A 21,505-nucleotide genomic window follows, 5' to 3' on the forward strand; every position below is an offset into this window, starting at 1 on the left:
ATGGGCTACCACAGAAATCAAGTGTAGGTATCTCAGAAGAAGACATCAGCATCTGGTCACAGGAAGCTCACCCCAGATGCCTTTTTCAGTAATGCCTTTTTATACTCAAAACATCTACTGTCAGGTGGGATTGGGCATTGAGCGTCAGGACTTCCTGCATTTCTGGTACATGTTCATCAAATTGTATCTGGTGATGATGGCCTCCTAATGTGTCTTGATACTTTCTGGGGATTTACTGCTTGAGTTTTCACCAGAAAAAATTTCATGAGGTAATAGATTCCACCACTTCATATTATGAGAAAAATTGAAGTGGCAAAATTAAACTTTTTTCTTCTCATCCATTTCATCATTTGAACTTTACAATTTCATTGACACAATGTCTTCTGTACTGATTGCTGGGATAAAAATGCCAGGTCTGTCTCACACAAATTGCCAGATTAAGATGACTCAGCCTTGACCAAATGGATAAAAAATGAAATAAAATTTCATAGAAGTCATTTGACGAGTGGATTTTTTCTTAAAATTATATCTGACACAAAGCTGTTATTTGTATTTCACATAACACATATTGTTTTCGACATAATCAAACCATTGTTTCATATAAACATTCATTATTATGCTCTTCAGAATTTAGCTCATGTTTGACATATAAACTGGGTTGCTTGATATCAAGCAGATTTGATCACTGATTAGAACTCCGCATCATAGATTTTTAACTCTTAAGGGCAGTTAGATGCCATTTCTGTATAGTTGCTTATCCTGGTTAATCTGTATACTTATTGGTGCTAAGTCACATCCATTTATAATTTAGTAATTGGTTCCAAAGACAAAAAAATCCCAAGAAAACTAAACACAAACAACAAAGAAAAAAACTGCCTCCTAGCTGCTGCGTTTTCTCTTGCGTATTTTGTAGGTAATTTATGTCATGCCGGCCACTTTAACAAGAAAGACACTTCTCCTTTGTTAAAGTGTTTTGAAGTCTTGTTGTTGTGCTGCTGCGTTTCTAGCTGCTGGTTTATTTGGGAACCTAATTTCTGACAAAGCTGATCGGAGATGTGTCCTGTTTTTCCACATATATAATTATAGCTTCACTCTCTGGGGTCCTCAGCTCTGCAGAACTAAAGCACTCTGCAGGTCTGAGCATGAGCTGACCGTGGTGATGTTCTGCCTCCACCCCCTGTGGAGCTGGTGTTAACAAACCCACTATTCTGCCTCATCACGGCTGTTGTAGCATCACACAAATGCTCTTTCTTCTGGTCATGACTTCACTGGCTCACTGTAGGAAGAAACAAAACAAGATTTTTAGACCCGTATCATTCCCTCCAATCAAAGTTTTTCATATGATGAACTAATATAAGCTTGAATAATCCCTTTCTAAATATTGTGTCCAGCTGAGATTATAATATTTATTCTGCTTGCCACTGGTGACAGCTGAGCACACAAACATTTGTGAAGTTGAGTTTTTTCAGTGTATGAGACACAGTAACATATAATTGCAGGAGGTGGCAAAATACAGTATGCAAACATACTGGAAGTTACATGCCAAAGAGCTCATTATATGTACTCTTATTAGAAATATGGCTTTAATATAGTTAATAACGCTTCAGCTATGAAATCTGAATACTTTGAAAAACAGCCTGTTTTTCCAAGGAAAACAGGTTTTGAGAAAAAGCAATAAAGTCTGTGTTATTTCTACATTTAGGTGTGTAAATAAGCCTGCAATGTAAGCTGGACCTTCACATAGATTCAGGTTCAAAGTAGGACTTCCTTTACATCTGCAGACTCTTTTCCAATAATAGAGTTACAAAGGTGGTTCTTCATGTACTGCTGGAATGTGTTACGTGATTAAAAGAAGAGGGGATGCTGTGTATTTAGCCAGCTGTTTAAAGTTTTTTCAGCAAGAAAATGAATCAGTGCCAGAAAAACAGCAAGCAAAGAACAACTAGTAAGCTATTGATTAAGGAGTTTTTATTTCACCTTGGTGTGTGTTTTCCTTTTTCAGCCCACATTTCCGGTGGGTCCCACAATAGGAACGAACACGGCTATTAGCTTTGCTCCTTACCTAACGCCAGTAACACCAGGAGTTGGCTTAGTCCCGACTGAGATCCTACCCACGCCGCCTGTCATTGTTCCTGGAAGTCCACCGGTTTCAGTCCCCAGTTCAACTGCTACCCAGAAACTCCTCAGGACTGATAAACTGGAGGTACTGTAGACACCACTGTGACTAGAAACACATTCTCTGTTGGGCTGTGTGAGAGATCTGGAGGGGATAACTGTTGTTTTAGAAGCGAAGCTTAAATTTAGTTGCTACAGATAAAAAAATTGTAACCAGGCAGGGTTTCTGCACTTGCAGCCAGTGGTAATTAAACACTGTTATTTTTAAGGTAGTGTTTTTGCCTATATGTCGTACACAGACATCAACATGAGTTTTTATTTTTCATAAAGTTCATCATCTCAAAAAACCTCAGGTATATGTGCCTGTAAAGGTACCCCTTAATGAAATATCTAACAAGCACATTTTTTATTTCAGTAATAATTTTCTTGGTTTTTCTGCACTGATAATAAGGGAGTTTTATAGCTTTATGGATTGATATGGGGAATGGTGTAGCCCTTCAGCCCTGAGCTGCCAATGGAGATGTGGAATATTACCAACCCTGCAGCAGTCTGAAGGGACAATCCCCAGCTATGTGCGGAGCCTCCCAGCAGTTGCTGGATCACTGCATGGCTGGACTCAGTGGAATCCGTGGTCCGAGTACACAAGGAGGCCAAGTGGCTCTTGGAGAAATCAATGTCCTTTCCCAAAAGCCTCAGCACCAGTGTCTAGAGCACATTTCTCAGGAAAATCAGTGTGTTCATTCTGCCCATTTTCAAAAATTATTTTTAAGTAGGCTCTCAGTTTTGTTTGTAGACTCCATAAAAAATGCAGTGCATCTGATGTGTATTTTCCCTGGGTTTCAGCAAGAGGAACTCCTTCCCTACCAGCCCACCTGCAAGAATACAAAGTGTAGTCAGAAAGAGACAAAATATTTTGTGATTCCCAGCTAGTTTTGCAGGAGCAGTTACGTAAGTAAGTATCCTTCCCAGCTGCTTTTTAAACAGGAAAAAGGAAAGGCATTTGGGAATGCTTCTTTTATTTACCCGCAGTACCAGAGAGCTACCTGAGGAGCCAAGAACATAAGGATAAAATAGGTGCACTCCCCTCACCCACCAAAAGATGGGTTTATTAAATTAAAGTTGCTGTAAAACTTGAACTAACAGGGGAAGGGGGCAGGTCTGTCCTTTGGGGGCGTGGGACACTCCCTGCCCCTTCACGCTGCAGCGAGCTGTGCCCCTGCAACGTGTGTTGTTTTGCGCGTAGGTGTGCAGGGAGTTCCAGCGGGGGAACTGTGCGCGTGGAGAGACTGATTGCCGCTTTGCGCATCCGGCAGACAGCACAATGATTGACACAAATGACAACACCGTAACCGTGTGTATGGATTACATAAAAGGTCGTTGCATGAGGGAGAAATGCAAGTATTTTCACCCTCCTGCACATTTGCAGGCCAAAATCAAAGCGGCGCAACACCAAGCCAACCAGGCTGCAGTGGCAGCCCAGGCAGCTGCGGCAGCTGCGACTGTGATGGTAAGTGCTGGCATGTATGGCTGCCTTTTTTTTGATGCCTATTTTGCTTCTATTTAATGCTGTTTGCTTATACTTTCTTTTCTCTTTTGCCTCTTTTTTTTTTTTTAATTTTTCTTTTTTTTTATTTTGGTGAAAGATAAGAATTTATGAAATTATTACTATTGCTTGATGGGAGGAAGCACTTTCTTTTTTTTATGCCCTTGTTTTAATGCTGTATTTCTATTCAAGACAGTGAAGCAAATGACACTCTATACCACTTCTGTTCTCTGCCTTAATTATATGTAAATTTGCCCCTCACATTTCCAAACAGGAACAAAACTGATAAACCTCAGTGTTCCCAGGAAAACAGGGACACATATGCTGTTTTAGCTCTTTGATGGCAGATATACATGTGGAAATTTGGAAGAAAAGCAAAGAGAGAGTGTTTGCTTCAGAGATCAGTAGTAGAACAGAAACCTGTACTGAGACCAGCACAGTCTGCCTTAGAAACGAGAAAACCAGCCAGCCACCTTGGTCTCACTGTACTGGCAGTGGAGAAAAACCAGGACAGTCATCTGATTTACCATTAGTGCCTGCCTGAGGATGAGAAAGGACTGCCCTCTGTAGCTCTACAACTGTCCCCAATGACTAAAAAGTGTTGCCTGTGTATTTTTGAACTTTGGTTAGACACATTTCACGCCTAGAGATTTCTTGCCTCTCCTGCTATTATGGGCTAGTTACTTGAATAATGAGGTTTTAAAGTAGTAAACTGTAATGGGAATCATTAGGAAAGAAACATTGTGGCTACAGTCAGAAGAAAAGAGAGTGATGGCTTTTATTTTCAGATATTTTAACCTCTTACTTGAAATTGTTCAAACAAGACAGCCCACCCCTTCACCAGGATTGGATTCCTCTTGCAGTTGCTACCAGGGAAGTTGATGAGTTTGCAGTGGTATTAATCAAGTTAAATAAATTGAACATCCAGGATCTGACTTGAGAGACAAAACTGCTGGCAGCAAATCAAAGAATCATTGTCCTCATTGCTGGCAGTGGACGAATAATTAAGCAGATGTGGTTTGTGGACTTGTGGGCAGTGCATACAATAGTTATAGACAATACAGTTATTCTCTGCTTTAAAGGCCTACAAAAAACACAATACAGTACAGTACATAACTACCCCAAGCTATTGTATTTAAGAAATTAGAAAAGACCAGACTTTTTTGAGGAACAAAGGGTAGGTTATGCAAGAAAGTAAACCATCATGCAGAATAATATTTCTTAAGTTTCAATATTCTTTCTCTAATAGCATCACAGCCTTTGTGTCAAATTGTGTGATTTTTAGTTAAAGTTTCCTGTGCTTGCAGAAATTGAATACCATCTGGAAATTAAAGCAGAGAAGATTGGATTTTTATTCTGATTAGCTTCTGTTGTGCAGTATTTATTGTTCATTTAGAGAATGTAATATTTCTAGGCACTATACTAAATAAGAAAGGAAAGAGATGAGGGGATTAATTTTTTTTGCACTTCGGTAATGGCTGCAGATATATAACCTGGGGTTTAAAATAAGGCTTAATTAGAGTTGCATTAGCCTCAAAGCAAGATGAAACGTCTTTGGAAACACAGAATTGAAATGTTATCAGTCTAATGTCACAGGAGAAGGCAACAGGGACCTGTAATTCAGGGTAATATTTGCAGAGAAATATGTACAAAATATTCCAGCCCGTTTCCCCTGCTTAAGCAGGGGAACCAGAGGAGATTGCTCAGGATGTGCCTGTTTGGTTTACTAATGTCTCTAGGGATGGAAACTCCATAACTTGAAAACCTGCTCAATACTTCCAGTAAAAAGAAAGGTTTTTTGGTTGTTTGTTTTTTTTTTTTTGAATCTTACATTTTAATGGAATTTCTTTTATTTAAATTTGTTTCCATTGCCTCTTCTCCTGTCCGTGGGCACCACTGACTCCATCTTTACACTGAAATCAGGGTATTTGTATACACTGATGAGATTCCCCTGTATCTTCTCCGGGCTGAATCCAGTCCCTTGATCATCTCTCAGGTCCTTTTGGGAGTGTTTTCTAGTACATCTGTGTCTTTCTTGTACTGGGGTGCCCAGACCTGGACAGAGGGTTCCATATGCAGCCTCACCAGGGCTGCGTAGAGGGGAAGAATCACCTCCCTCCACCTGTTGGTGACACTCTTCCCAATGTAGCCCAGCATTCCATCAGCTACCTTTGCTTTTGAGGACATATTGCTGGCTTGGTGTTCACCAGGATCTTGAGGGTCTTTTCTGCCTCGTGATGTTCCTCCCCAGGTACAGGTCTTGATATTTGTCTTTGTTGGACTTTGTGAAGTTCCCCTGTGCCCATTTCTCCAGACTTCCTAGGACCTCTGAGCAGTAGCATATCTATGGTTTTGTATCAACCACTGGTGACTGGCCTTCAGCTGGGCTCTGTGTTGCTGGTCACATCCCTTTGAGCCGGGCATGTGAGACAATTGTCAGTCCACCTCCCTGTTTCCCATTTAGCCCATGATAAATAAATGTGTCTGTGAGGATGAAATGGTGTTGAAATCCTTTCTGAAATCAAGAGAAACAACATCCCTTGCTCTCCCTTCACCACCCTGCCAGTCTCATTATAGAAGGATGTCAGGCTGGTTAAGCACAATTTCCCTGTCATAAATTTATGCTGATTATTTCCCATCATTGTCTTGGCTTTCATGTGTTTGCAGATGGTTTTCAGGAGGATTTGCTCAATTGCTTTCCCAGGGACTGAGGTGAGGCTGACCAACCTGCCAGTCCTCAGACCTCCCTTCCTGCCCTTCTTGAAGACAGGAGTGTTATTTACTTTCTTGCAGTCTTTGGGAATTTCCCTCACAGGGATCTTTCCAAGATAAGTAAGAGTAACCTTGCAGTGACATTGGCCACCTCCCTCAGCACCCAGGGTGCATTCTGTTAGTTAGTTCCTATGGGTTTGTGTACATACAGCTTGTTTAAATGTTCCCTAACCTGATCATCCTCCCCGCAAGGGAAAATCTTTTTCGGTTCAGGCTTTCCCACTGGTCTCCCACTGGCCTGAAAGCCAGTGTTGCCAGTAAAGACTGAGATGGAAAGGATTTTCCAAACCTCAGCCTTCTCCATGTCCTGTGTCACCAGGTGCCTGCCCAACTGAGCAGTGGAAACACATTTTCTCTAGTCTTCCTTTTTTTGCTCAGAAACCCTTCTGGTTGTCTTTCACATCCCTTGCCAGATTCAACTCCAGGTGATCTTTGACTCTCCTAACATATCCTTGCATGTTCAGGCTGGGTCCCTGTTCCTCCTGAGCCATCTGTCCCTGCTCCCACCTCTTGTGGGCTTTCCTTCTTTCATTTGAGTTTAGTCAGGAGCTCCTAACACATTCATGGAGGCCACTGCTGTGTGGATCTTGTTTGTATTCCAGGAGACATTATAGCATGCCAATGTGCTGTATGGCAGGCAAATGCTATGCCTTGGATGTTTGATCATTTTTAATATTATCTTTATTTCCTTTTTGTATCCTCTTCCTCTCCATCCTGTAGCTATTGATTAGCTGGATGTTAGCTATGTAGATCAAGTGTTGAGAAGGAGTTAATCTGATGGAACAGAAAGAGGCAAAGGAGGTTTTACTATCAGGATGAAATAAATGAAAATATTTATGTAGGAGAACAAAATGAGCAGTTTGAAAGCCTGAAAAGAATGGGAGACTACATGGAAGCTAGGTTGATGAGTATGTTTAGAACAGATCAAGCCTTCGGGTTGGGAAGACTAAGACAGAATCTGCTGGGGAATATGAGGGGAAAGCCAGAAGAAAGCTTCAAAGTAAGGAGGTGATGTTGAGAAGAACATGGAGAAAAATTGGAGAAAGGCAATAATAAACAGAGAGGTAATAAGTTAACAAGTGAGATTAGATAAGATCTGTATTTGGATAATAAAGGTTATTAACTGAAACACTTTACTCTTGGTGAAGTTGGTTTGAACTTGTGCACTTCTTCATTGCATAGTGCTGAATTCAGTTGCACTGCGCCACCTCTGTGTGGATTTCCCTCTGTGGTGGAGGCAGAGCAGCTCTGAGGCTGTGCCCCAGGCAGTGCAGTGATGTCCTCTGCAGTGGTACCTGCCCAGTGTCCTGCTCACACAGAAGTCTGTGCACATCCCCACTTCAGACTAGGTGTTTCTTGTTGTGTCTGGGTCTTGGGCCTGGAGAGATGAGCAGATCCTGTAGATCAGGGTATGTAATCCAGAAAAGTGCTAAAGAGGTGAGGAGGGTGTTGAGAAGACTCATGCTACAGAGACAGGTACAAAGAATAAGTCAAATTTTGAGGACTGTCCTGCAGAATACCCTGTTGGCACCTGATAAGCTTATGACCACAAGGTGTTTGCAGGCATTTTTGTGCCTTGTCCTCTTCCTCCACCTCAGCTTTTGTTCCTTATTTCCACTTACTGATTTCAAGGTAGACATAATCTGCATATTGTAAGAAGAGCTAGATATCAGCCTGTGCTTAAGAAACAAAAGTAAAAATTTCAATTTCTAAGTAAATTTTTCTTTCCTTTCTAGGGTTTTCAAGAATTATTTACACTATAAAACTTGAAAGTAATATTTTATTTGAGGAATTTTTTTACAGAATGCTGTCATATCAGCCATAATTTTGAATTTACTGTGAAAGAATACATAAATGTATATGCCTATGTACTATGCCTAAATACTTCCTTTTGAAACATTAATAATGCTGGACTAGTGTCATAACTCATATGTTAATGTTAGCTTATGAACTGGGAGCCCAGTTTTACTCCCTGCTCCTGAAGCTAGTACTGAAGCTTGTAGCAAAATTTAGAAAGTGTGTTTTCAATTCTGAAGGACCTTTTTCCCTCTCAATGTAATGTGGTAAGTTACAAGATTAAAAAAAAACTACAAAAATGACCCAGCTGTAGGAGAAAAGAAAAGGAATTAATGATAAGTTAGTGTAACTGTTTATCCTATGTACTGTGTTTTGTATTGGTGAATGAGAACCTCTCTCATTTTGACCATTGAATGATTCACTTCTCTAAATTAAAAGACAATCACCTTGTAAGCACTGATATTAATAGCATTTGTAATGCACTCCAACTTTCGCTACTGTTTTGTATTTGGAAATGTAACCTCCAAAATCAAAATTTTCCCACTTCAAAATGTGACCGAACTGACTTATCAGGAATTCCAATAGGTGTATCCTTAAAACTTTCTGCATCTCTGTGAAGTGTTTATATGATGCTTAATAGTGTCTGCAAGCTGCTGTTTTACTCAACTTTCCTGAATTTCAAACATCTATATTTTACTCTCTTATATGCTTTTAACTAAGGTATAGTAGATGCATTTTTGCTTCGGTACTAATTCAAAATGTAATATTCATTTCTTTAGAAGACATTTTTGTTGTTGTGCATGCCTAGTGTTTTGTATGTTGTATATTGCATTCAGAATATTTTTTTCCTTCTCACCTATCCACAAATGCAATGCCGTTCCCATGACGCACCTCTGCTTGCTGTTTACCTGTATGTTAATTCGCTTGACTCCCATTGGCCCACTGCCATCATGTGCTCGCTGCCTGTTATTAAAAGACTCAGTCGACTGCCAAAGCAATGAAGCGACCTCTCGAAGCAACTGTAGACCTGGTACTTTGACCTTTCACCTTTTGCTTTGCATGTAGCTTTTTTTAATTTTATTTTGTTTTATTATAATTTAATTTTTTTTTTTTCCTTCAGAGAAGCAACTAATGAAATTTGTATCGCTTTACTTTTCAAACATCAACCGGAAATGATTTCACATACTCATTAATTTACCGGAAGCTCTATTTATCCATCTCATTCTCATACATAATAGACCGCAGACGATTTAGTTTGGTTCCTAACACAGTTTCATCTTTTTTAAATCTCTCATGAAAAGTCGAATTGAGATAAAACTGCTTTTGTAATTGAAAAGGCATAACACAATCCATTAATCTGTATAATAATAGGAAACGATATTTAAATTTAAAAATAAAAGAAAATACTTGGCAATGAAACACAAGTGGTTTTTTCTCCCTGTAATATTTGAAAACCTACTTAAAGGCAATGCCATTTTCGTTGCTTTAAAGCAAACGTTTCTTTTCAGTAGTTGTGCTGCTGCAGTTCTAGGTGAATAGTACCATGCTTTTGCTACCAATAACAAAGTTTCACTCATTTTACATTGCTGTGCTTTGAGTTAATATGCATGGCGAGGCATCCTTAGCCGCTTTAAAAAATACTAAGTTTTTGTATTTATGTATATGTTACGGACAAGGTCTTAAAAATGGAGCCGTTTTAACTAACTTTCTTATTTACAGGCCTTTCCTCCTGGTGTTCTTCACCCTTTACCAAAGAGACAAGCACTTGAAAAAAGCAATGGTGCCAGTGCCGTTTTCAATCCCAGTGTCTTGCACTATCAACAGGCTCTTGCCAATGCTCAGTTGCAGCAACACGCAGCGTTTATCCCGACAGGTATGTTGTATCCACATTGAAACAGTTTAGTGTCCCTGAGGTAGCCTCTGTGTCAGGCAGTTGCACTTAACAGAAGGTTTTATTATGCTCCCTTCCCCACTCAAGGTGAAGCCTGCACAGATGATTGGACATTATTTTAATTCCTCTTGCAAAGGACAAGAATTCAAGCAGAAATTTCAACATGCCGTTAAGCTGCTTTTCTGCTCATTCATAGCCTTGCTCATCATTCTCCAGAGTTTGTCCCTTTTTGCCTACTGTAAATTGGCTGGATTTTGACTCGTATCTGTTTCCACTAATAAAAATGCTGGGAAAAGCATCGTGCTTCAGAGATGCCACAGCATACTCCTGCTCCCTCAGCTGCTGTCTTGCAGCTGTGGGGATTTCCCCAGCCCCACACGAGCACCCTGAGAAGGGGAACACCAGCCATAAACTTCCAGTCAATTCCTGTGTGGAAGCACTGGCAAAAAACATCACTCCCCACAGCTGCACTTTAGGGTTTTCAGGCATCAGATGCATTTTCGTGGTTTTGGAGCACCACCAGAACTTTTCCTGGCATTTGTGGTTCATAGCTGGGGTTATAATTCTTGATAGAGATGATCTGAAGATGAGTGAATGTAATTTACATTTCAGTGCTCGGAGCTCTGTGAAAATCAGAGCGTTCAGAGATGGTTTGACCTGCACCCTGGCTGGTAGCAGGGCAAGAGAAGAGATGTGCTGGGTGCTTGTGTAAGCAGTAACAACACAACCCTCTAAATTGTGTCAGTCACCCCCACTCCAACTTCCCAAAGGAGAATTTCCCTCCTAAGGAATTCTGCTATTTCATTCGTAATTAACAAATTACGTATTTTAGTGTCAGGGCGTTCTCGAGTGTGAACTTCAGAATAGTTTAAAACTACGTGTTTGCAAATGTGCTTGACATTTCAGCAACGTTATTTTAGTTTATAGAAATAATGTCGGTTAAACAAGGAATGAAAGGCAACACATGATGATTTCCCAATCTATCAGCATTCCCATATGTTTTTAAAGATAAAAAACAAACACAGATGGCTTTGACTTCATGGAATTTTTCTATAAGGCCTCAGTAACAACCTTGGAGCCTGCCCCCGTATTTGTAATAGTAAGTAAAAGCATAGCCTTATTTTTAGCACATTGGTGCACCAGAATATGTGTGGCAGAAAACACACTGACATTTATGGGAGTGTTTGAAAAAAAATAAATAAATGGTGAGACCGCCTATTTGGACATGAGTGGAAGACTGCCCTGTGCTTGGAGAACATACAGAAATTTCCACAATTTTATTTTACATTGAAACTATGAGAATTTGTAGCATGATAGGTATTTTTCCTTCCTAAGCACTCCCCTTCAGGGCTTATTGCTCTTATTTGCAATTGACAAGGACTTCAAATTAACTATGGAAAATACAGTATTTTAAACATTTTTCAGTGAGAAAGCATTTGGATATTTGCCAGACTTTTGGAATGTTCATGCTTCCTTAAGTAGCTCACTTTTTGTACTTTTTATTGTCCATCCCTCTTTCCAGCTAATTGTTGTAATTCTAGTTTTAGCTGACCAATTTCTGGTTGTAGGAAGGGTAGATCTTGGAATCAAACCTTAAGGTCCAGGTTGCTGTCAAGTCCCAACACAAGTGCATGAAAAGAAAGAAGAAACAGGTATAAAATACCAGATGGAGCCCAAGCCCCAGAGTAGAAAAGCGTTCTTAAAGTGATGACCCTCCTGCTCTTTTCAAACACCATCAGCTCCAAGGAGGGATATTAAAGAGAGGAGTGGGGTATGGGAGGAGTTCAGGAAAGGGAACACCCTCTGTAAGAATGGGTGTCATGAGCTTTCCATTAAATATGATACATATGATATTCCCACCTTTCCTGGGAAGGTTGGATTTGGTGGGTGTAAGGACTGTCATGCTACCCACGTCTGAGGAGCAATGCATGACATTATCTGTTGGATTTTAAATGATGATGTGATATTTTCCAAACTGGTATAATTTTCAAATGTGTTCCTTGTGTGTGCGTGCGTGTGTGTTAAATTTTAAGACAAGTTTTGCTGCTGGAATATATATAAAACTTAATTGTTTTATATAACTTTTCTGCTTTATTAACCACTGGCTCCCCTAATAAAAAGTGTGGGGCTTGACTTAGCATGGCTTACCTCCGAAGTTCTGCACTTTGTTTGTTTTACATCAGTTTGATTGCTTTGTCACCTTCTCCTTATTGTTTGGTGAACGATCTTAAGAACAGCAGACCTTTTCTCTCCTCCCATTGCTGTTTGTTAGTGTTTCTATAGCCTCTAGAGGAGGAACTTTGTGTATTCTCTGGGGACTGTTCTTGGGTAAGGTCATTCATAGTCACAGAAGTCCTGTGACACGGGGCTGCAGTAGTAATTCAGCAGGAATACAGGAGGCATATTCGACCCTGTGTCAAATATGCACGTACCTTGCACTAGTCTCCTTACCTGCTTGCCTTCACCAGCTTGCTGTATGCTCTGTACTGGAAATAGGCTAATCTCTTTCTTTCATTTGGCCTTTCCAGAAAGGTTAAAGGTGGGCTAGGCACCACAGGTAAACTGCATGGCAGGTGAGCAGTCATCCCACAGCATCTCTGAGGTGCGCCGGGAGCCTTCTGCTGGAATGTTACTCACTTTGAGGTGTTTTGCTTGGGACTTGTCAAAGTAATATTTTCTTTGTGTTAAGAATGGGTAGGTTAACATCAAACAAATGTAGCAAAGCCCCTGCAGTCGAATATTGTCTTAATTCCAGTTTCTTTTCCTGCCACATGTCAAAAAATTGGTGAATGTTGATTGTGCAACATTGAGCTGTCTGAATTATGCAATGAGTTCTAAAAGTCCCAAATACTGTGGTCTCTAACCACAGATGTTTTTATAAACAAAAACCTGTTGCTGCAAAAGCACTAAGTGAAAGGATAACATTAATAAGTAAAAAAAGTTTATGAAGTATCTTGAATATGTACAGAGACATGCCAAAACCCACACAGTATATGCAGGAGTTTAGTAAGAACACAATCACCTCTTTGTGTTTAAGCAAAACTGTGAATGACCTTACAGTTTCATTTAACTAACTTACTTCTCTGTGGTTATGCTTGAATCTCACTTTGAATGTTAACTCTAAACAGCTAACCTGTTTCTTCCCTTTATCCACTTTTTTCACCTATCATTGCATGACACGCAGGGTCAGTTTTGTGCATGACACCCGCTACCAGTATTGGTAGGTTCCAAATTTCTTTATTGATCTCTTTTTTTATACTGTATATGATGTATATTCACTTGTTTCAAAAATTCTAGGCGAGATTTAGCCACTGACTAGAATTAAAGGTTCGCTTGTCCTTCTGGTTGACTTTGCAGAGTGTTTAGATTTGTAGAATGAAAGCTGCAATTTAGACATGATATCACCTGCTATAACAACTACACTGCGAAAACATAATACCATGAATTCCAGTCTGCTTTTCAGTTTTCAAAGTTTTATTTCTCTTTATATTTTATATTGTCTAGTACTATAAAATCATAAAATACTGGGAAAAGCCAGCAAATTTCATCAGTGTTTTAAAGTTTCATAGTGGTGTGCCTATTTCTCCTTTGCTGTGTGTTAGAAAGTTTTATCAGCGTTTCCCAGAAATGCCTACTTTGATGCACAGAGGTTCTGTTGAAACTTGTGATCTGAATCTCACTCCTTTTTTAAATATATTTTGCAACCTGAAATTAATATTTTGGGCATGCAAAGTGGAAGTCCAATGCCACAGCCTCCAAGACAGAAAAGTAATCTTTCTTCTATTGCCCTATCCAGTGATTTTATTTCTGGGTTTTGGGCCTACTCACATAAACAGTTAAAGTATCAAGTCTTTAGAGCATCAAACTAATAATTCCCCTGTGAAGATGCTGATTAAAATTCATTCTTAAAATGAGCAAAAGCAGTGTCTTTCACAAAATCGATCTTGCTTTTTTAGATCAAACAAAGTAGTATATATATCAGGATAATTGTTATCATCCCTCTCCTGATTTTTGCCTCAAGCAGATGGTAATTTAACTCTGATAAAGTCGAACAGTTATGCAGTGCTAGTAGGAAAAAACGCATAAATTGGATTGTAAAGAAAGACAGCGAGTATCTAGCTTACTTCAAAATGAAGATACATGAAAATAATTCATTTTTAATTGTGTTTAAAAATTAAGATGAACATTTAACGTTTTTTTCCCCAGTATAAACCACTGAGGTTTTTTAATAGGATCTTATTTTGATGTACATTATAGCTTTACTGGGGGAAAACAAATTACTCACGTAACAATCCGCAGGTAATGGGCTATTTTGGTAAAGGCCTCATTTGCACAAGTAATCTTCTTCTTAGAGACAGCACTTGCATTTTCAGTGGTCCTTACTCTTTTTTTTCTGGGAATCGCCGATTGTGTTGACAACCTTCCTTTAATTGTACTTGTAATAAGCTATTTTCCCTTTTTTTTTATTTCTCCGCCACGCTTTCTCGCTTTGCACTGTGATTGCATGCCATCTGCCGGTTTAACCCATGACGATGGCTTGCCGCTCTTGATATTCACCATGCCAAAAATACCACTTCTCTTACCATAATGCTGCACCCTCCTGTTCATTGCTTCCATGGTTCCCCTCCTGAAAGTACCCATGATGCACAACGCTACGGCCGCCACTGTCTCTGCAGCAACAACTCCTGCAACAAGTGTTCCCTTCGCCGCAACAGCCACAGCAAATCAGGTTTGCTCCTTTTAAAGCTTTCTTTCACAAGATCCTGAACTCTAAATGAGTGCTGAGATTTTTATTTTATTTTTTTTAACAAAAAAAATTCTCACAGAGAATTTTTTTTTTTTAATTTCTGTGTTTACCCCATCAAATTTTACTTTTATTTTTAAGTCGTTTATAGCAAGTGTTTGTGGGACAGGTTGCACTTATTTAGAGTTAACATTTGTTGCAAATAATGATGTAGCTGTGTTTTGTGTTGCGATGTTTGTACCTAATTATTGTGTAATTAACCCAGCTGGAGTTAGAATCACCGTAGCACTGGACTACTTACAAAAGTCTATTATTAACTCCTAAGTTCAAAAGGAAGATCATCACAGGTTCCAAACATTCAGGTGTGTTAATGTAGCCTTCTCCATGAGGTGTGGAAGTGACTAATTTGTAAGCATGGAAGCTGTCAAAAAATCACAAACAGGACAAGGCAGCTGGAAAAAAATTTGAATGTTTTGTGTAAATACTAGTGATCAAAACAGCAATGAAGATATTTATGACTATGCCTGCTTTTTTTTTTGAAAGTGTATCTTTGACCTGGGAGTTATATTTCCCTAAGGAAGAACACTGATAAAAAGAACCTCAAGGATTATTGTCTTAGGTAGACTAGGAAAGATGATACTTTCTCCTCTTCTTCTGCAGTTTATGTTAATGGCAGTTTTCATTTTGGTTGGGTTTCCCCTCCTCCTGTAGGACCTAACTCCCAGGGAAGACAAATCTATTGCAGCCCTGGGTGTGTAGCTTTGAATCCTCTGCTGGGGTGGTTCCCACCCTGATGTGCCAAGAGAGGAATTTGCACAGCTGTTGGGTCACTCTGGATTTTCTCTTGCTCTGGGACCATGCTCAGGCACTTCCACCTCAGATGTGTTCCCCTCAGGTTCTGAGAGGTCAGACGGAAAAGCAAACAAGCAGATTTGCTCAGAAGAAACCAAAGGGCTATGTCCCCAATATCTTTCCTTGTGTTGCTCCTGGACAGATTGACAAGCTGTTGCAGACCCAGTAGAAATGCTGTCCTATTGGCTCCTTCCCCTCCACTTGCCAAGGACTTAAAAAGAAATATGTGAACATGTTTTGCTTAATAATGATATACTAACAGATTTATTTTTTTACTGGCATTCCCAAAACTATTGAGATATCTCATGGAAAAACAGAACTTGCTGCAAGAGTTTATTTTTAATAATTTAGGAAAAATATACTACCTCTGAAATACATCCTACTTTCTTAAAGAAATACAAACCAGTCCATTTTCTTTGGGGTTTGTAAGGTTTGTTTGCCAACATTGTGATGTTTTTCCTTCTAGCATTTTCATCAAAAGAGGATTGTTGAATTGTGCTTACTTTTCTGAGAGCTAGCTTGTGAAAAATGTTGGGGTTAAGGATGAAGGTGCAGCAGGCAAATGGTGCATTACACAGTCCTTCCCAGAACAGGGTCTACAAGCAGAAAATTGTTTGGTGGTATCCAGTGTAGTTTTGTGATCTCAAAGTGGTGACAGAGGGATTTGAAGATGCTAAGGAGCTAAGAGAAAATGGGATGGTTTGGGGAGAGGTTGAGCCAGGGACCCTCTCCAGCAAGGAATGCGGCTGGGGCAGCTCCACCACCTGCACTCCTGAATGCCAGAGAGGCTGACTGGGACTGAAGGTAGAATAAATACATGGATGCCTACAACAGGACCAGTAGGCAGTATTTTTTTTTAAGTTAATGGGAACACTTTCATGCATGTAACAAGGGCCACTGAGAAGACAAAGGTGTGCCTTAATGCTCTTCCTGATCCATCAGGATGGCAGGCAGAGCCCCTTCTTTCCCAGTGCAGATTTTGTTTGTATTGAAGGATTATAGCATTTTAAATTTAACAGGAATTGTAGAAAGTGTCTGTATTTATCTAGTTACATATATGTGTGTGTGTGTATACATACAATTCCATGCTGAAATTCATGGATGGTTTAACAGGAGGTTGGGTTTTCACTTGTTTTACTTCAGCCATTTGTAAGTTTGGCATCTAGATCATCTGCTTTTTTGGAGGTCTGTGTTAGGACAGGGAATATTGCCCTGAAGGGTCTTGCCTCTGTCCCTTGCCTGTAGAATGAATGTAGGTGTGCTACCAAAGCTCTGCACCATTGCACATGGAGGAGATGAGTCCTACCTCAGGAGCTTATTGGCTTCTGCAGCATGGGCCATCACAGTCTTCTTTTTTCTCTCTCCTGTCTTTGTTTTAGTAATTTAAAGTCTCTAAAAGCTACTGTTAAAAAGCCATGTATTTCAAAGGAGGGAATGCAGTAGTATTTCATTCTTCTTCATAAGAGACAAAACTCCAAGTTTTCTGTTTATTCATAACATCCTAAGATTGGAGACAAAGCTACAATGCCAGGAAAGCCCCACGGTAACTCTGTGGCTCAAATTCTCAGTATTTCTTTAGCCCAAGAAACATTGCAGGAGCAGGTTATTAACTTGGTAATTAGCATGACTTTGTTCATGGTCATAGCATTCTTTGTGTCATCTTGTGTGGGTTTCAACTCTCCTGAGCATTTCAGAAAAGGACTTTTTTTATTCCCAACCAGATAAAATTTCCTTTTCTAGTCTGTGCCACACTGCTTTACATATCTGCAAGGTACAGTTTCCTCTTTCCAGTGTCTCTACCATAGTTTTTTTACAACCTGAAGCCTTCAGCTTGTCCCATTTCAGCTCCCATGGCTTCTCCTCACTATTCCAGGCATGAAAAGAAAGTTTTATCAGGGTTTAATAATTTATCTTAATATCATTCAGTTTAGTATTCTGACCTGGGGAAAGATTGCAGGTCTTCCTGGGATTGAGTGTGATGATCCCAGTATCTTTGAAGCACAAGTGGAAGGAAAAAATCAACATCCCAAAAGTTATGGAGTCTCAGCTGATGGCTAATAAAACATAATAACTCCATTGGGTCCAGTAAATTATTTAGTATGTGCTGTCAGTGTCTATTTTGAAAAAAAAAGTATGTCTCATGTCTTCTGTATATCCTTTCTTTCAGAAAATACCATGAGTAAGAGCTCAAAATACACCTGCATTGGCACACACTGTCAGTCATGCTTGGCCAGCAGCTCTGGCATTGTGTGTTCAACGTAAGGCACGAGGCATGTGAGAAAATTGTGTAGACTTAAAGGCTGAATGTACTGTGTACATCTGTGCAGGGTGACACCAGTTAAGAGCATATGGAAAATTTGGCATCCCTTGCTTTTTCTGACTTACAAAGGTTAGGTTTTAAAAGTAATTTTCTTGCAGTGTAGTTTAGAGGGGAAGAGAATTGCTTTGGTGTAGTGCAATGCAAACAGAATGCAGCAAAATGCCCCACTTATTGTAGCTGCCAGGCTGTAGTGAGAGGGAATGGAGGGGAGGGGACTTCAGCTTTCCAGTGGAAGGTAGCTGGAAAGGTTCATGTCCAGGAGCATGACTGGTCAGAGGTAAAAGGCCCTTCCCCTTTTCCTTCTTCTGCTCTTCACAATTGCGCCAGCCATTCCTGCCAGGATGGGGCTTGAAGCCTCAGCAGCAGATGCTTGGTGAACTTTCAGTTCAGCTGTTTGGGGATGCTGACAGCATTTTCTTGGAGCAAAGTTTGAAACCTTGTGAAATGATGGTGAGAAGCAGCGTTAGGACGTGAGTACAGAGGGTTTGGTCCTAGCTCCCTCTAGTGCTTGCATGTGGACAGAGGTACGGAGGATGTCCTGCTTAAAATATTAATACAGTCTTTGTGTGTGAATATGTACTTCAGAGATCTTTTTTTACTCCTTCAGCTAGTGGCCTAGCAATACTCAAGCAAGCAAGGAAACTGTTGCCTGCTGAGCTTCATGCTCAGGTAGAATCACAGAATCATTTAGGTTGGGGAAAAAACCCCTAAGATCAAGTCCAGCTATTAACTCAGGAGTGCCAAGTTCACCACTAAACCATGCCCCTAAATGCAGCAGTCTTTTAAAAACCTCCAGGGACAGTGACTGCTTTGGGCATGGTTTCAGTGCTTGACAACCCTTTCCATGAAGAAATGTTGCCTAATATCCAATCTAAACCTCCCCTGGTCCAGCTTGAGGGAATTTTCTCTCACTCTATCACTTGTTACTTGGGAGAAGAGACCAATCCCCACCTTGGTACCACCTCCTTTCAGGGGGTTGTAGAGGCAAAGAGCAATATTTACTGACTGTTTTTTAGGCTAAAAATGTACAGTGCTGCAATTTCAGGATGATATAAAAGTCATAGATCTTAAGGAAAGTTATTTTGGAAGGTTTTTTTCTCTTCTTGTTTTGCTGTTTGCTATATGTGAAAATACAGGATTAGAAACTTGGGGAAAGATTAGATAGAGCCTATTTGGAGATAAGGATGTTTCTATTAATGGAAATGTAGACAAATGGGACTTCCTCCACCCTGCACACCGAAGGTAATTTAACAGAGGATGGTTTATCCTGACATCATTTGAAAGAGATATTATTCTGACTTTTGGGGCTGAAGCTCAGTTTTAAATAATGGCAAACACCTCCATGTGGGGCTTTACATTTCTAAATTAGAAAGCCTCACTACTGTTCCCTTTATATATATTTATCTTGGTGAGTCCTACAAGGATTAGAGGAGCAGAACTCAGCCCAAAATTAGGACACTTAAGTGTTGGTGTCTAAGTATGGGTGTCTACGTGCAAGATACAAGTTTAAGTACCCATTGTAGACTGTGAAGTTTATCAGCCCAGTCAGATGAAATCTGGATAGCAGCCTGGCTTGTCCTTCAGGAGTCTCACAGGGTTTGGTTCAGTTGCCTAAACATGCGTCTGGTGACATTTGAGATTGTCCTAAGATAACCTTGGAAGTCTCCAAGACATTTTCACAAGCTTGGCAGATGCGATACAGGACCTACAGACAAGTTTGCACACCTACTTCTGAACTGGCAGTGGGATGACAGGCAGGAGACATTAGTCCTTAGCCCAAGTGGTGCTAAACCCCTGTGAGCACATGATCCAGGCCTGCAGCTGGTGAGCACGTGAAGGGATCTCCAGGCTTTGTTGGCTTACTGACTGGGCTGTGTCCCCTCAGTGAGTGTGGCAGGGGGTTAAGACACCAGCATTTCTGTGTCCTAATCTGTGTCCTCAGGTTCAGTGAGTGTTTCCATAGGTCCTGGTTATTAGAGGACATATACCAAATTCCAAGAAATGTGAGTCTTGCTCACATCTCATCAGTTCAGAACAGTTCATGGCTTTATTTTTTGTACCAATGAAAATGGGCAGAGACTGATAGTATAAAAATAGCATAATAGAGAATGCTGCTCAAAGATGTTATTTTGTGACATTATTCTACTGATTATATAACCTTTTATCAAGAAGGAAATAGTAAAGAACATATCCAAAAGGAAAATACTTAGAGCCTGTGTCTAAAAAGAAATAAAAGATCAACAGGCTGTCTCATGCTAAGGCTTGTGATTATCTGGCACAGCTGCTTTAAATTATGCATCAGCATTTGCACTAAATTAGGTGGAAATTATGCAGATATTAATTATGAAATCATTCAGTAGCCTTCAGTTCTGTCAAGATCTGTTAAAATACAATGAAGCAAAAATAAAAATAGTTATGTTTTGAGTGTCACAAACAAAAGGACAATTAAAATATTTGCCCCAGAATTCAAAAACTAGTTAGCATAGAGTAAAACATGCCAAACTTTTGGGATTTGGGGCAACATGTGTGGTGGCTTTGTCAGGGAGGAGCAGAGCCAGGACATGCAGCAACAGAGCCCCTCTCCTTGCCAAGGTGCCTGCAAAGGCAGCAGCACTCCCAAGGGAGGCAGATTCTTCTCAAACCAGAATGTCTCAGGGGGCACTGACTCGAGGTACTCTCCCCTTCTGCACAAAGCAGACATGAGTTGCTCCCTCATGCAAATGTTCCTTGGTGTCCTCTCCATCCCTCTGTAACCCCAGGAGGCTGTCTGGCAGGGCAGAGAGCTGCCCATAGCGCTGCTGACAAGGCTTTTACTGTCTCACGTTCCCTTTCTTCCTCATGGAAACCTGAAAAGTAGCAATATGCTGAGAAAATGACTTGAAAAATCTGGTAAATAGTAGGAAATGGACTTTTTTTGTTGTTGTTTAAAAGCAAGCTTTTGAGAAAGAAGGTGGGAAGTGGAAACAAATGTTATTTACATCCTTAGTGCCAGCATACAAGACCATTACAAATAAGAGCCTACACAAAATTCCTAGAAAATCTTTAATTGCAGTTTCTGAGGGAACAGATAGGAAAGCACTTCTTCTGGGAATAATGAGTATCTAAATAGTTTTCATTTTGTTTCAGTTTTATTTCTGACTGAAAGTTGTGGTCTAAAAATTCCATAAAGTTCCAAGTTAAATGCTCCTATAGAAAATTCCATTCCAACAACAGAAAGAGTGATTTGACTCTGACTTGGAGAAGTCCAGAAAGGAGACAGAGGAACAGGTTCCATCCTCAGACACATTATCAGAGGGAGTACTTTCAGGGTGCCAGCTCAGAGGAGAACGGTGTTGGACATCTAGTGAGCCCACCTAAGGACTGACCATCTTGCTTTGTACCTGCACCAGGCTGGAAAAACAAACTTAAGTGACCCTTGATCATGAAGAATCATTTCTCTAGAGAAGGTATTTAAGTAGCAATAGCTTATCA

General features: G+C 40.1%; 1 protein-coding gene across 14 annotated transcripts in view; it reads left to right on the plus strand.

Annotated features, from left to right (window-relative positions):
* MBNL2 (muscleblind like splicing regulator 2) overlaps positions 1–21,505 on the plus strand; it is a 106,021-nt gene that overhangs the window by 73,352 nt on the left and 11,164 nt on the right. For 9 of the 14 annotated variants that reach the window (XM_059839243.1, XM_059839256.1, XM_059839246.1 and 6 more), the window contains 6 exons: positions 2,003–2,203; positions 3,359–3,622; positions 9,204–9,257; positions 9,947–10,100; positions 13,303–13,338; positions 14,753–14,847. In XM_059839243.1, the coding sequence (XP_059695226.1) occupies positions 2,003–2,203; positions 3,359–3,622; positions 9,204–9,257; positions 9,947–10,100; positions 13,303–13,338; positions 14,753–14,847 (804 nt within the window). The remainder of the gene's footprint in view (positions 1–2,002; positions 2,204–3,358; positions 3,623–9,203; positions 9,258–9,946; positions 10,101–13,302; positions 13,339–14,752; positions 14,848–21,505) is intronic. The other 5 variants (XM_059839249.1, XM_059839250.1, XM_059839247.1 and 2 more) reach the window with 5 other exon arrangements.

Source organism: Haemorhous mexicanus, chromosome 2, assembly GCF_027477595.1.
Source record: "Haemorhous mexicanus isolate bHaeMex1 chromosome 2, bHaeMex1.pri, whole genome shotgun sequence".
Taxonomy (NCBI): domain Eukaryota; kingdom Metazoa; phylum Chordata; class Aves; order Passeriformes; family Fringillidae; genus Haemorhous; species Haemorhous mexicanus.